The sequence below is a fragment of the Notothenia rossii genome (assembly GCF_949606895.1).
Source record: "Notothenia rossii genome assembly, chromosome: 11".
NCBI classification, from domain to species: Eukaryota; Metazoa; Chordata; class Actinopteri; order Perciformes; family Nototheniidae; genus Notothenia; species Notothenia rossii.
In genome coordinates, this window is record NC_136910.1 from 41,104,495 (window position 1) to 41,119,726 (window position 15,232).

Sequence of the window (15,232 nt, forward strand, 5' to 3'; positions counted from 1 at the left end):
CTTGGAAAGCTCAGTCTGACCGAGTGCAAAAGTCATAAGGGCAGAGATGTGCACAGATTGGTGAAAGTGTAACGTCATTACCATGTTCTCAGGCTTTAAGGGGCAAGAACCCCCTGATTGCATGAGAAAAAGCAGAATTACTCACTCTCTGCTTTTTTATATTCTAATTTACATACAAGCTGTTGTGCGGCACATGTATGTTGGTAGAACAACTGTTTAAATCAGACAGATGTTCATGTAGATGAGATTATGACATCCACTCTGACAATAATGCACAGTTGGCAAGTCGCTCTAATTATGTTATCATCCTGTCATAATAAAATCATTCCTCTAACATTAATATACATGTCACTGCTTTGTGCTATACTGTTGACACAGATGAGATCATTTCAATGTGTGTCACATTTGATCTCTATATCCAGAATAATATTACATCATTATTTGGGGGTTTTACACGGTTTGGATCGTGGTAATGCCGTCACCAGCTGACACCAGATGACAGCTGTAGGCAGGGCCAAGCGGAGCAGGTTAAATTAGATTTGCACTTTCTCCCTGCCATCCATCTCTACAATATCCTTCAAATGGGCACAATCCCAGCATTAGCACTAACAGCCTGCTTTGGAGCGGAAGGAGAGAAGGACTGAGGGCATGGGAAGCAAAGGAAGGACAATAAAAGAGAGCGAGTGGAGGGCAAGGGGGTTTAGACTGTTGAGAGCAGCAATTCTTCAAACACCATATAAGAAAGGAAGATATAAAACATGTCAACTTGGCTCATCCCAGGGAGCATCTCTGAGGGACGTATATCAACACAGTGACACGGAATTAACATAAATACAACTTATAATAAATATGGATTTGTTCGGTCACTTGACAAAGACTGTGAGATGCATTCCTTTAAATGGAGACTTGGCAGTGGTTCGCTGCATTCTGACAGGGCATGTGAGATGAATTACAATGAATATGAGCTCTCTGCAATCCGGATTAAGGATTCACCCGTTCTGTAAAACGGCTATAGCCGACGCATCCTTATTCTATCCAACATTTATCATCAGCTCATTGCACCGGAAAGAGAATGAGCCTATAGTCAATCCAAATTGTGTGGCCAACCACTTCACATGTAAGACTACATTTTGCCAAAAATCCTGATTCAACTAATAAATAGTCATTTTTGTAGTTTTTTCATGTAATATTTTACAGCTTCTACTGATAAACAATGCTCATATTTTGACACTTTCTTAATAAAGAAGCAATAATGGTCCTTAATTTGCACTACATTTTGTTGTTTGCTTTTACATTTCCATCCTTCTTACCTTCTAAAGTCTAATATAAAATACATTCATAAACTATTTAATTGCTATAATAGGAAGACACAGGTACGCTTCTCAGTTAGCTGTGACAAAATGTCAGTCACTTGCAAATACATTTCTCCAAAATTAGAGGAGGAGAATCTTTTACTCATTACTTGCCACAATTGATCCTTATTTGTTTAGGGACACAAACATGTGTATACTTAATCACGCTCTGGTTTAGTTCAAGCTTAATCAATACTTAATTCCCCATGTTTTCACAGAAACAATAGAAAATGTTGACAAAGTTTAAAAGAAAATGGTCATCGGATCATTATCTTAGATATTCCTATTCACCTGCATCACAAATACATTAATAATTGAAGTTTATTTGTTCTTTTAAAGCAAACTCTATCTGTTTGCCAGGCTTAATGTTTGGCTGATCACAACAATTCTGTCAAAATGGATCCCAAGGCTGCATGCTGTGCAGATGTTATGTTTGGTCATGCATAATGGAGACACAGCAGGATGTTGTAGAGCACTGAAGAGCACTGACTTTCTGATTGCCCAATTAAATAAAAAAAGTAAAATTTATTTTTTCAGCCCTTTACTCACACAACAGTGGAAACAGTAAGCAGTGATTATCCTCCCTTAACAATCTCCCACAGCAATAAACGACAACACAATTAGAAAAACAACAACCAGCTAAATTAGATAATCACACATTGAATACTAATTAAAAAACACATCAAATAGCATGATATGATGTATCAGAGGACATTAAGGTAACACACTGTTGAGCACTTACCAGACGATTCCCTGAGCTCCAGAGCCGATGGGCTTTAAATTCTGGTAACGTTTTAAAACTGTGAAGGTGGAGTCTCCCACTTCCACACTGTAGAACTGGTTGTCCACTTTGCTTTTGCTCATCTTGTAATGTTGGGCGATATATGACACATCCACTTGTTTTCCAAAACCCTGCATAAATAAAACACAACAAAAAAAGATGTTGTTAGTTATGTTATAGAAGATTTATGTGTTTACTTACCTGGCAAGCAAAACATCTGCAATAACAGTAACAGTAAAAGGTCATTCTTATTGTGCATTTTATGTCAATAAATTATTATTTTAAAAATCAGCATCCAAAACTCAATCAATGTGTATCTAGCTGCTTCTATAATATTGACTCTTTCTTTTGCTTTAAATGTGTGTATATTGGTATTTAAGTGCGTGTTTGGGGATATTTGGTTAACGGGGAAGGTAGAATAAACAGGACAGGACACACAGTACAGCCAGTTTACACTGTCTCCATGCAGAAATGTAAACTCTACATGTTATGACATTAGTGGCACTAACTGTATTCACCAGACGGAGGACATTATTATTTCATAAATCTGCACACAATAATAACCAGGCTGTAATTACTTGGGCAGAGGAGTGGAACAAACGGTGCCACAACAAAAAACGATCAGTTAATTACAGACTTAGTAATTACAACACTGCTCACAAACAAAACAAAGCTGTGTGTATTACTGTGTATTACTGAGGGGCACACGTTTGAAATACTTCCTAGAAATGCAATGAAAAATGTATATATTTGATTTAATACATTTTTATTGAACATTGCCAGCATGGTATCCAATCCTCTGATCTGGTTATTTCAATACATGCAGCCCTTGCTATATAGCCATCTATAGTGGCTATTAAACATGTACTCATGCACGTGTAGAACAGACATCACATGCCAAGTTAATAATTTTAGCTAAAGCGAAATAGCCTGTAGCCAAATATGCAGTTCTCACACATGCAGACTTGTGATATAAAGTCATTGTAAGGAAATTAAACCCGTAGGAGTTTCACATTTAAAAGGAGACAGGCGCTTAAGCTTCAGCTAGGAAGCCTCTTCATTATTTTGTCTTTCAGTGGCAGATAAACCCTTTTATTCTTAGCTTGTCGTGAATTCATTTTTAACACCATAAGGCTACAAACTCTTCACCTAAAAATGTTTTTGCCGCAAGCTATTTAAACAATAGCTCTCTTTTAATGAGTTGAAATCATTTTGAGCTTCAGGGTTATCCACCGTTATATCTTTACTGTTGAATACATGTTGTTAAAAACATCTTTACTCAAACGGATATCTCAATTCTCAATACAGAAACACAACAATACCACGACATACAGAACAATGAAGGGGAAATGGAAGTGAATGAGTACTGTACCTTGTTTACCTGTAAGGAACACACACCTGACAAAAGGCTATCTTCACATCCAGGATTGGTTGGCTGCAGTTGTATAAGAAATGTCTGCTCATAAATACCTGTAACACACAAATAGAGGAGAGCCAGAGTCAGGGAGTGAGTCATGCGGACATTGGTTACACAAATGTACAATATGTAGCCTGCAATTTGATCAGAAGGAATGAAACTGATCCTAAATATAAAGTGTACTGATGGTACATTCAATCACATCTGGATTGATCTTTTATTGCTGACAACAACAACAACAAAAACAACAACAACAACAACAACAACAACAACAACACATAATATATAAATCATAAGAAATCAGTTTGATTTATCATGCTTAGTCGAGCATTGTGCACAGTAATGGAATATTTGTTTGGGCCCTTGTTCTTCCATCGCCCCATCATTCTCAATCAAAGTGAGAAAAACAACATGTTGTCCCTACCCACTCCTCTATTAACAAGAATAGACCAATATGATCGATTCTTCATCAGAGTACAATGCACCACAATGACCAATGTCTTTGTGTTTCAAGGTACCGGTTTGACGTGAGTTGAAAAAAGACCTGAATACAGATGGTGTTGCCGCGTAGAAAGACAGTAAGGTTGTGGGTGTTAATGACTGACTGGCACGCTGAAGCCTTATATTTCTGCTATCCCTCTTTATGTGCACAAGGCTGATATCATAACAGCTCGTCAACACTTTTTGGGTCAGATTGTATGGCACCTTTTGACTTTCTTATAAATCTTTAATTTTCAGCTTTAAAGCTAATTATTTTTGCCAAAAAGGTTGGAACCTTAAAACTGATTAATCCCTTGGTGCACACACGTCTAAATGTCCTCAGTGTCTTTTGGTTATATATGAAGTAAATCAAAGTTATTAAATCAATAAGATTTGTTGTGCTACTGATTTATGAATGTTTTTTTTAATCTTAAAACTACAAATACATATACATATTCTTCAGGCAACAGCCTCACTAATATACATGTCTCATCTTCTTTGATATTGACGTTGACAGTAAACTACTATAACTTCTTAAACCAGGTCATGGGATCTCTGCGACATTATCTAGAAAATATTTTTCAAAAGTTAATTCAGACACTGATAATGCATTCAGTTTCACACGGTTATCTTTAACAGCACTATCATACATGAAGCAAGATTTCAAAAAGCTTGTGCCATCAGGCATTTCATTTGCATTAATGTAGGGTAGAAACTTTGGCAAAGCTGGGAGGCTTTTACAGTGAAGGTCAATTTGGTTTAAACGTAGATTTGCATATTTCCTGGAGCTTTTGTGTTGGCAGTTCAGTTCAAAAGATTGCAAAGGAGAAATAAAGTAGAGCTACATGGGCTGCAGCTATCCCACAATGACTCTACCTTCAAAGGTTTTCCAGGTAATGAAGCTCCCAGTGTGCTAATGATCATTTATTCTGAATAAATGCATAAGTAATGTTAATGTTGGCAATGAAAATACTAGGCTAGAAAAAAGGTTTTGGTCATATACTTATAAAAAAAGTGACAAATGTCCCTAAATGGTTTGGCAGTGTTCACAAAATGTAGAATAGCAGCTGAAAGGATGTGTGTTTTCTCTTAGGATGTAAATGTAGGACTTTCTGGAAACAAATGTATTACTCCACTAGTCTTTTAATAATGACACAGTCGAGGCTTTAGTGCCTCCGCTAAATCCAGGGCAGTGTTCAAAAAGAGATGTGGGACACTGAGGCGTTTGATTTCTTGTTGGCCCATTTAGGCCGACAGTTTACTCTATACCTTTGCTGTTGAACACTGATTCACTATAGTGCCTGGAATAAAAGAAGTAGAATAATCAAACAACTGAAATTAGATTCTAAGGGGAGTACAACCAAATAAAAACATTGGAGAGAGTTACATTGAAAACGAAAAGTACAGTTTTGAAGAGAGAGTTTTCTGAGATGCATCCACATATTAGTTGCAATACACCACTGTTGTGATTTCATTTAACATCAATATGTTTGACATGACACCACTATCACCACATTTAGCAGCACAATATTTGCTATCAATCTAACAGGTCAACACTGAAATAAGCCCCTCCACCTACATCTGTCCCGCTCTAATCTTCAGCCATCTGTGTACATAACATTTTAAACCTCTCACATGGCCAAAATGTTTGTCTTCCAGCGGTGTATGGTGTAAAAATTCAAACACAACCTGGATCATCTCTCAAGATGATAACAGGATGTGCAGGAATATGTGGGGCACATAATGGGTTTAGATTGTTGTTCTTTCATTACTATACAAAATATTCAAACGTTATCACTTGAAAACAACGTGAATGTAGAACATATTTTTTTCTGCTGTTATACTTTTATAAAAATCAGAATCAACCAGGACTTTTGCCCCCAAATATTTGGTAAATGCACAGTTTGCTGCTACTAGTATGAATCCTGCTTGGTTTTACCCATACTCTACAGTAAAATATGCAGTACTAATTAATTGTTAATTAAAAATATTTCATTAATATTTATATAATAAGAGAAAATACATGAACAGGAGAGGAAAAACTGATCATGTTGTTATAGCTCTTAATTTTTATGTTAAAATCAACATACAAATATGCTGCATATATACTGTTATGAATATCACTTTTTTCAAGTGTTCTGGGTCTTTCATATTCACTCAAACCTGGTGGATGATTTCAAAAGGGATGTAAACCCTGTAGATGTTTGTCCACAAAATATGGAGCAGAACCATGAAACTCTGTGGGATCTTAACTGGATAACAATAAACAATTCATCTTGGAAGTGTCATTTAAAAAAACATTACACTGCATAACAATAATAAGTTAGGAAGCCCTGACTGTCATGAAAAAAAGGACTTCATTTGTATAATTATCGAGAACATTTAATCATGAATATGTGACAAAAATGACACACATCACACTATATTTTGTCTTTGTGAAGCTGACAGCAGATTCTGTGCTTGTTGAACCCTGAGACCCAATTCAGCTAATAGTGGCAATGGTTGAAATGCCCATATATCATTCTGACAACAATTTGTTTCATCAGTACATTGTCAGGTGATAGAGGTTTTGTTACTCCAGCTTCAGAGTTTGGAGAGCAGCAGTGCTTCAGCAGGATGTACAGAACATTTGGACACTTTGTTGTAAAGATTGTACGACATTTTCAATTTGTAGCAGTCAAATGTTGGATGTTAGTTCTGGCATTTCCCCTTTTCTGGTATTGACTGTGTGTCTGATAGTGTTGTTTGAATGTATCAGCCTGGGATTAAAAAACAAGCCAGTTTAAGATAAAACTGTGCCAAAGCATCACACTCATAGTCTTTGTCTCTCACTAACATATTCAGACACAAATGTATTGCACAATTACAAAAGGCCGGCTCTGTTACACTGATGAGACACTCGTTATTAGGACAAAACTAAAGAAACTCAAGAATGAAACAGAAAAAGACAAGAGAGGAGGTTTTAATTATCTGCAATGGGCTAATGCTTATTACTGATACAGCAGACCATTAATCTCCAGTGCTGCATGGCGATGCTGATGCTGAGTTGTGCTGGTGTATGTGAGCCTGTGTGTGTGTGTGTGTGTGTGTGTGTGTGTGTGTGTGTGTGTGTGTGTGTGTGTGTGTGTGTGTGTGTGTGTGTGTGTGTGTGTGTGTGTGTGTGTGTGTGTGTGTGTGTGTGTGTGTGTGTGTGTGTGTGTGTGTGTGTGTGTGTGTGTGTGTGTGTGTGTGTGTGTGTGCTCTGCAGTAGCTGTTCTTTAGTATTTGGATCCTTGGCATTCTGTTACATCCGCCTCATGGGCACAACAACGCCTCAGGCAAACCAATGATCACTCTGCACACTGAGTCCCATTGTTGAGCAGTTTCTTATAATCCCAGCACGATCTACTGTAGGACACTTCAGCTCTCTCTTTCACCTGCTAGTTTACTGCACATGCATGGCAACCATGCTGCATAGCAGCCTCTGATTGGATGGCTGGAGGACCAGTGTTGAGGGCCAAATAACTGTTAACTTGAGCAAAGGCACCAGATCAGCAAATGTCTCACCATTTATGCAGTTCTAGTGTTCACTTTACATACATGGCTTCAATTAGTTTCTTAGGTTGTGATAACAAATATTTTAAAACTCCAATTATATTAACTGAATTGACTCAATTAATGTTAGTATCAAAGGTTGACAAGAACGGTATCACCCTCTCGGCTCAACTAGAAGAAGAAGGCAATATTTTAAAAAGAAGCAAAGAGCTAAAGGTAATTATCAGGAAAAGGTGAATATGTTTATCGTGGACACTGGACCGTTTGGCTTGAAAAATGCAAGTCTAACTATTAACATTTTCAATTGCTGCTTTACATTTAGGCGTGGCCTGCCATTTTTCACAGTCAACATTTTGTACTATTTAGAACAAAATGTACTAAATATACATATAATTGATGACATGCTAGTGTTCCAGTAAGACATACCACTGTGGGTGTATTGTACACATATGTAATGGAGCTAATCATTCCCTGGGACAAAACTGTCAGGATTATAGTTTCCAGAAAAAAAAATGAAATTTAATTTTCACAAAATGAAGCTCTATGCTTGATTAACCAAGTAAGATCAACATGACAGCATCAAAAGACCCAAATGAATATTTAATTATGCCAGTATGCTAGACAATACATGTGTGTGAACTGCAGAAACACTCATATCAGACAAAAATATTATTCTTATCCAATTTAAATCATCTGGAAAGTAAAATGCAGTTCCAGCCTTGGCAGAGCAGCAGGTGAATGCGCCCATTCCTGATTTTGAGTTTTTTCTTTTTACAAAGGTAGGTTTAAATTCATCGACACTATTATTGAAGGAAAGGATATGAGAAAACGAAAAGTGTAATTTGAGTATGTTTCATTATTTGTTTAAAAAAGTGCAGCCAGGGGAGATTTCAAGCCAATATTGACTTGACAATAAGGTGTGTCAACAAAAATATTTAATAGAAACTGTACTGCAATCCAGAAAAAGAAAAATAGATAAAACATTTTTTAAATAGATTGGCAGAAAATGTATGCCAACAGTGTTATAGCAGCAGGTGTTTGGAATAGAAAAACAATGAGGTACATTATCACCCACTGTGCTTGCTCTATGCATTTGACAGACTATTCCTGACTCAGCATAGCCCATTGTACAGAAATACATGTCATGGTTGTGTGTTTCAGCCACATAATATAAGCTGAGTTATAGACAATGTTTTATGCCTGCATTCAATCGGTTGATTGACTGTTATTGCACCATAGGGCTTCTGATAAAACACAATGTGCCCCCCTGTCCTGCACACCAGTGTAATTGTTTCCTGTCGTATCCATCTTTGTTTCCTCTCCTCTCAACAATCTCCTTCCCTCTGTTTTGTTGAGGCTTTAGCACATGTTGTCACAATGCACCCCACAACAGCCTCCATCTATGTCTTCATTCTTCCCTCCATCCTAAACTCTGATGAGAGTCTGCGTTCTCCCTTTTCCTGCCTGTCTTTTGTCCCTCCCTCGCTCCCACCATTCCTGCTCCCAGGCTCCCAGCCTCGCTGCAACCGTCTCCCCTCCCCCTCCCTCCGAGCTCCATTGTGAGTGCTTGGTTCAGCAGCCTCAGCCTCTCCTGCAGTATGCAGCCTTGCCTCCACTGAGCAGCCTGAGCCAAACGCAGTACAGCCTCCCCTTTGGGCTCAGGGGAGGGGAAGGGGAAGCACTTCAAACTGCAGATAGAGCCAGGAAAACAAGACGGCACCGACTCCACAGCTCATCTACAAGGCTGCGATAATCTGAATGCTCACTGGCATCCTATCGATTTGTTTCATTCTCTGTCTGTGCTTTCATCTGTCTCCTCGCTCACATCTCCTCATTCACTTCAAGTAAACAACAGACATGTTAGCTGAAAAGCTGCTTACACTGCAATTTCCAGATGAGCCGCATGGTAGAAACATGCACAGCTTTTGGCAGGTGCATGAACACATTTCTGATTTAAAGCTTTTCTTAGAGAATCTAAAACGTCGGGATAGGTTATAGGCGAAAGACCAAGCACGTTATTCAAAGCACCATGCCCTTCTGTTAAATTCCTGAATATTCATATCACGTAACAGGGTAGACATATTTGATTTGACACGATGACAGAGCTTTCCAGATGCCATGGTTACAGTAAAGGATGCTTTCTAAAATAGATCACTGCTGAGTTTAACACACCTTGTACTTTATGTACTAACATTTGTCCAATGACGAAATCTCTCACAGATATGCATCATATACACAAAGTGGATGGAATTCATCAAAATCGGAAGCCTTTAACTTTAGTGCATAGAGAACGTTTGGCGATATAAGCCAGGTTTACAGCATTGTATTTAGTCTCAAATTAATGCCTCCTCTAAAATCCTTTGATGGCCTCCGAGTTGCTACAATGTCCCAACCCTTAGTGACTAGTCTCTTTACAGATGTGCTGCGAGCAGACCGGGAATGAATCAACACAGCTTAAAGTCTGGCACTCAGCTATCTGCAAAAACAAATAAAAGCTGCATTTTTGTAGGATCAAATCCAATTATGTAACTGTGCATCTCACTCTGCAGGCACATTTCTCTGTTTGTCTGGAGTGGTAAGCAATACTGCAGCCTGAGGGAATCAACTTTCATGCGGCATTAATTGAATTTGTGCATAAGAATAACACGGTATACCGTGTCACTGTACGAGTTTCCCTAAAAATAGCCTTTATAGTTCAGATGTAAATATGGTCATACTAAACATTAATCGCATATTTCAGTCATAATAATTATGGGTAATTTAATGCAAACCGTTATAAAAGCAGTAAAAAGCAAATTATGACACCAGACAGGGATAATAAAACTCAAGTGCGTGAAAATAATATAATACACCATTTCCTTCTGGTAAACATAATAATGTTGGTTTAATAATAACATCAGGAATCAAGAGAAACTCATGCTCATGAAAACACAGTCATACTTTCTTATTATTCCTTCAAAAAGAGGATGATGGACGACTCACATCCTCACCCTAACATGGATTAAACTATCTCCAACTTCTTTTTACTCTGCATGTTTGGTTAAGTACAATGACAAAATTACCATTACAACCTGTTGGGATTCATTCGGACCACGTTAACACACAGCAAGGATCAATAAGTCAGGGTCATTGGGAGATGATGGACTGTGCCAGTGTTCCTCAGTAATTCATCCTCTTTAATGACCACTTTGACCTTCCATCCAATCATGAGAACCACGGCAGAATGGCCCTGAAAAGACTGATGCTGACATCCAAGTAATTGATGGTCAGCTATTGTTTTGAAAAAGTCATGAACTTATCCCATTCAGCCTCTATTAAACGTTATACCAGCTATCCCGAACTGGACAGTGTTTATTGTCCTTTTTTTCACATGGTTATGTTTCTCTCCTATTATAGCTCATGCTGTTATGAATATTTCAGTGCGACAACAATAGAATTCATTAAAATCCTATAATATCTCTTTTAATGATGTTTAGCCACTTTGCTCTAGGTAGTTACCTCTATCACATTTTAAATATTTGCGAGTATTTTCTGTTCCACCTATTTATGAACTGATCATCAAAGCACCAATCTGCACCCTATAGTAATTGACGATCAATTCTTTGTTTAAACAACTATATTGTCAGCTTAGTGATTGTGAGGATTTGTTGCTTAACTTTGTTTAACATCATTGTATATTGAATATATTTGGGTTTTGGACTATTGATTGAATAATGCAAGACATTTGAAAATGTACTGTTGGATTGTGGGTATTTGACAGCTTGAACAGACACTTTAGGATATTAATCACCAGATTAATTAATAATTAATCTAACTATCAGTTGTTGCAATAGTTCCTTCCTTTGCCGAATAATCATGCGAGCAGCCCCCATTCTCTCATCTTAATACATTGCCTTACTTTGTTGCATAACAAAGGATTAGCAAACGGATGATCTCAAAGCAGAATGGAATTAAAATGCCAGCATCATCCACTGCAAGATAACATTAGTCTGCTGTTCACTATTTCCATTGATGATTCTCCATGGGTAAACAAGCTGCCTACCTAAAAATCAATATCAGTGAATATCACTTTGTGTAGACCTGCAGTGGCAACTCCATAAAAAAACCCGGATTGTTTTATAAACTGAAGCAGAAATATTAAAATATATTCAATACACATGATGTATCTCAAGCTGATGATGAAGAGGAGGATAAGGAGACGTAAGGTGAACCTCTTTATCTAATGAATCACTCCCTTCAGCCGCTGCAGAAACACTCATAAAAGCTTTGTTTAATTGTTAAGCGTGTTCCCTGCAGCACTTTCACAAGCATCGAAGCCTACATGAATAATTCAGCAACCAAGGTCACAGCGCTATAGAACTCTCTCTTTTTCTCCTCTTGGAGAGTTTGTTTTGATTCCTTTAAACCTTCACTGACTCACACTGACTCGACACACCACCAGTAATTAGACCATGACTGTGGGCATGCACCAAAAAGGTATTTGGAAGAATTTGAAAAAACTGAGCCAAATACTGGAACTAGTTTGTGACTGTTTACTTGCACCTGTGCATTTACAGTCTATTTACATATTTTTCCAATAATATGCACAAGAATGCCCAAAACTAAATTTAGAGAAATGATCTACGCCTGTGGCTGCATCTCCTTTATTCCAATGTTTCCTGCACAGAGTGGGTGGAAAACAACTCATCCCCTCTGTGTTATGAGTTCAGTTCTAATGACAAAGCCTCCCATAAACCTTCCCTATGCACCACAAACACTCACAGCTCCCTTTATCACTGATATAAATAAACTGATATAAATAAACAAATCACCTTTAAATGAGACTGCTGAGAACATTTCTATCAGCTATTCTTGCACTTATGGTGGATCTGAGGCTGGTCCCACATCCCTGCTGAAGTATGGTCTGCATAATGCACAAGGTGCGCAGCTGACTTCTGAGGGGGAGGAGGGATAAACTCTGCATGTAGGCCTACAGTATGGAGCCTAAACCTTGTGTTTTGAAGAGCATCATCCATTTGCACCACCCCTGCACTTCTAATAATGCATAACATGCTTCACAACAGTGTTTATTCACACTAAGATTAGTAAGTTACATGGTTCACAAAAATAAGATTTAAACTCAGAATATAAAAAAACAAAGAGCGTCCTATCATGTGATCTTAATTTCGGGACAACATGATAAAAAGCGTTGTAATATTAAAGCTTTTGCCTGTCAGGATGGAGGTGGTGATGGAGCATGGAGAGGATGGACAGCATTTTCTCAGGTCAAGACTAACGTCATAATGAAATCACAGTGCTGTAGTTGTTATAAAACAACACCCGCGGAGGTGAATGCATCAAGATGGGGTTGATTTTTTCTTCATTTTCTTTGGGAGGGTGTCCCTTGCACCGGAGCATCGCTAGTAGACTTCATTAACCTTCCCTCCCGATCAATATTCATCTCTACACCCTCCAGGCAGCTTGGGGTGCACGCATCGCACCCACATTACACAAACACCCGGCCTTACCATTCCGTGCCAGCTGATGACGATCCCAGTCCGGTGACAGTCCTTTTCAAAACATCCCGACGAGAAACAGTGCGGTGACCATAGTTGAAGGCTTACTTTACACCGTTCATAAAGATGGGTACAAAAAATAAATAGGCTACTAAACAACAAGACAATGAGCAAAGAAAAAGAAGCAAAGGTGGACGATAACCGATGTTTGCTGATGCTGAATCACTCTCCTTCCTCTGCTCACCACCTTGTAACTGTTGTGCTGCAAGATGCTGGCTGTTACATTGTGGACCTACGAGAGCAGAGAGAGAGGGAGGGAAGAGGAAGGGGGTATTGGGAAATATGTTGCCACAGCAACCGACCAGGTCTGACGTCAAGCCCTAGCAGAGAGAGAGAGAGAGAGAGAGAGAGAGAGAGAGAGATCACATGCATCTCTCTGTACGGGAGGGGCGCAGCAGCATCACTGTGTTCCCATCTTGTACCGATGAGGCTGAATGAAAATATGGGGCGGGTGGTTGTTGTTTAGATTTGTCTCACTGAGCTGCCAACATCTCACCTCTTTCATTGGCCAACTCATTTAGCCAGGGCCGGCCCTGACCAATTTGCTGCCCTAGGCAAGATTTTAGCTGGCGCCCCCCCCCCCCAAAATGCAGACACTCACTAGACTTGCACATGCATGTGCACAGTTGTGGCATGACCACCAAAACAGAAAGATATGGACACAACATGTGTGCAAATGTATTTATCCTACCCATTTGAACATGATTTAAAGGTGACCTATCATGCAAAATGCACTTTTGTACGTCTTAATACATGAATATGTGTCCCCGGTGTTCCAGGGAACTCATCAAGTGTCAGAAAATACAACCCTCTCTATTTTCCTCCATACCCAAATCTCTTAAAAAGGGACTGCAACGGATCTGATACAGACTGATCCAGATTTGAACACTTCTGTGACGTCACAGAAGTGGCGCTACGGCTATTGGGTCAACTTCACCAATCAGGAGGAGACAGCCACGGACATTGCCTTTCGAAAGCGCTGGAGACGCTGTAGTGCCAGGCCTGTAGATTGTGCTGTTCTCACAGAATCAGCCCATGCAAAGACAATGTTAAATTGAGCAAAATGAGGAATGGCTAAAATGCATGATCTATTTTGAAAAATAAAAAGTATAAATATGCCTTATATAGGTATGGTCCTACACTATATTATTCAAATATAGCATGATAGGTCCACTTTAAGTGGGGGGTGGACCTAACTTCCTCTAGGGGGGTCCGGGGGCATGCTCCCCCGGGAAGTTTTTCTTTTTAATATTGAAGTTAAAAGCATCAATCTGGTGAACTTTGAGAGCAACATTAAGAGATCTATGGATACATCTATCAACACCCATATGAAACAGAACTGTAAACAGATTTACTTTTTATTTATGGATATTTCACTCCCTAAATTGTATTCTTCTTTATTAATAACAACTTTTTTTACTGTCATATAGTATTTTATACTATAAGAGAATAGATGAAAATGTATTCTCTTATTTTGTTATAACTATAATGATCATATAAAGGTGTGCCTTTACCTCACTGAGCTGAGGTTATCAGAGCCTCTCAGTCTTTCAGGAGAGAGCTCTCTAAAGCTCTCCCCCCCGCGGCCGTTTACACAGTGAATTCCAATGTTAATAAAAGCTGTATACGTTTTTTGGGAGTTTGATTTATTTTAAATTAACACAAATACAAAATTAAAACCTATAATTGCACACTAAAACCATTATTTCAAAAAAGGAACTATTTCACATAAACCTCTGGTTTTTACTGGGGCAGTTCAACTTGATTTGCGCCATAGTTTATGGACGCTGTACGCAATATAGGCGTATAGTATAAGATAATAAGATGTACTTTGTTGATCCAAAATCGGGAAATTGTGTTGTTATGAAATAAAATTAAAATATTTCTGTAATTTCTAACCTTTTTTAAATTTCCGTTGCCCCCCATTGATTGATGCGCCCTAAGCATTCGCCTGCCTATGCCAAGGGCCGGCCCTGCATTTAGCCAACAGTGCAGGGGCGCTCCAAGAAATCTCTGCACAGGGAGGTCAAATTACTGAAAATTAGGTTTGTATAGGCTACACCAAAACCAAAAGTGATTTCAATTTGAGGGTTAAGAATTTGCAAACTTTGAG

At 38.5% G+C, this 15,232-nt stretch overlaps 1 protein-coding gene across 7 annotated transcripts in view; it reads right to left on the minus strand.

Annotated features, from left to right (window-relative positions):
- Positions 1-13,376, minus strand: part of mapk10 (mitogen-activated protein kinase 10) — a 34,394-nt gene extending 21,018 nt beyond the window's left edge. For 2 of the 7 annotated variants that reach the window (XM_079660129.1, XM_079660132.1), the window contains exons 1-3: positions 13,072-13,375; positions 3,532-3,603; positions 2,095-2,264 (exon numbers count right to left, since the gene is read on the minus strand). In XM_079660129.1, coding sequence (XP_079516255.1) covers positions 2,095-2,264; positions 3,532-3,603; positions 13,072-13,074 — 245 coding nt within the window. In that variant the 5' untranslated portion in view covers positions 13,075-13,375. Of the gene's footprint in view, positions 1-2,094; positions 2,265-3,505; positions 3,604-13,071 lie in introns of all 7 variants that reach the window. The other 5 variants (XM_079660134.1, XM_079660133.1, XM_079660131.1 and 2 more) reach the window with 4 other exon arrangements.
- Positions 13,377-15,232: the final 1,856 nt, after the last annotated feature.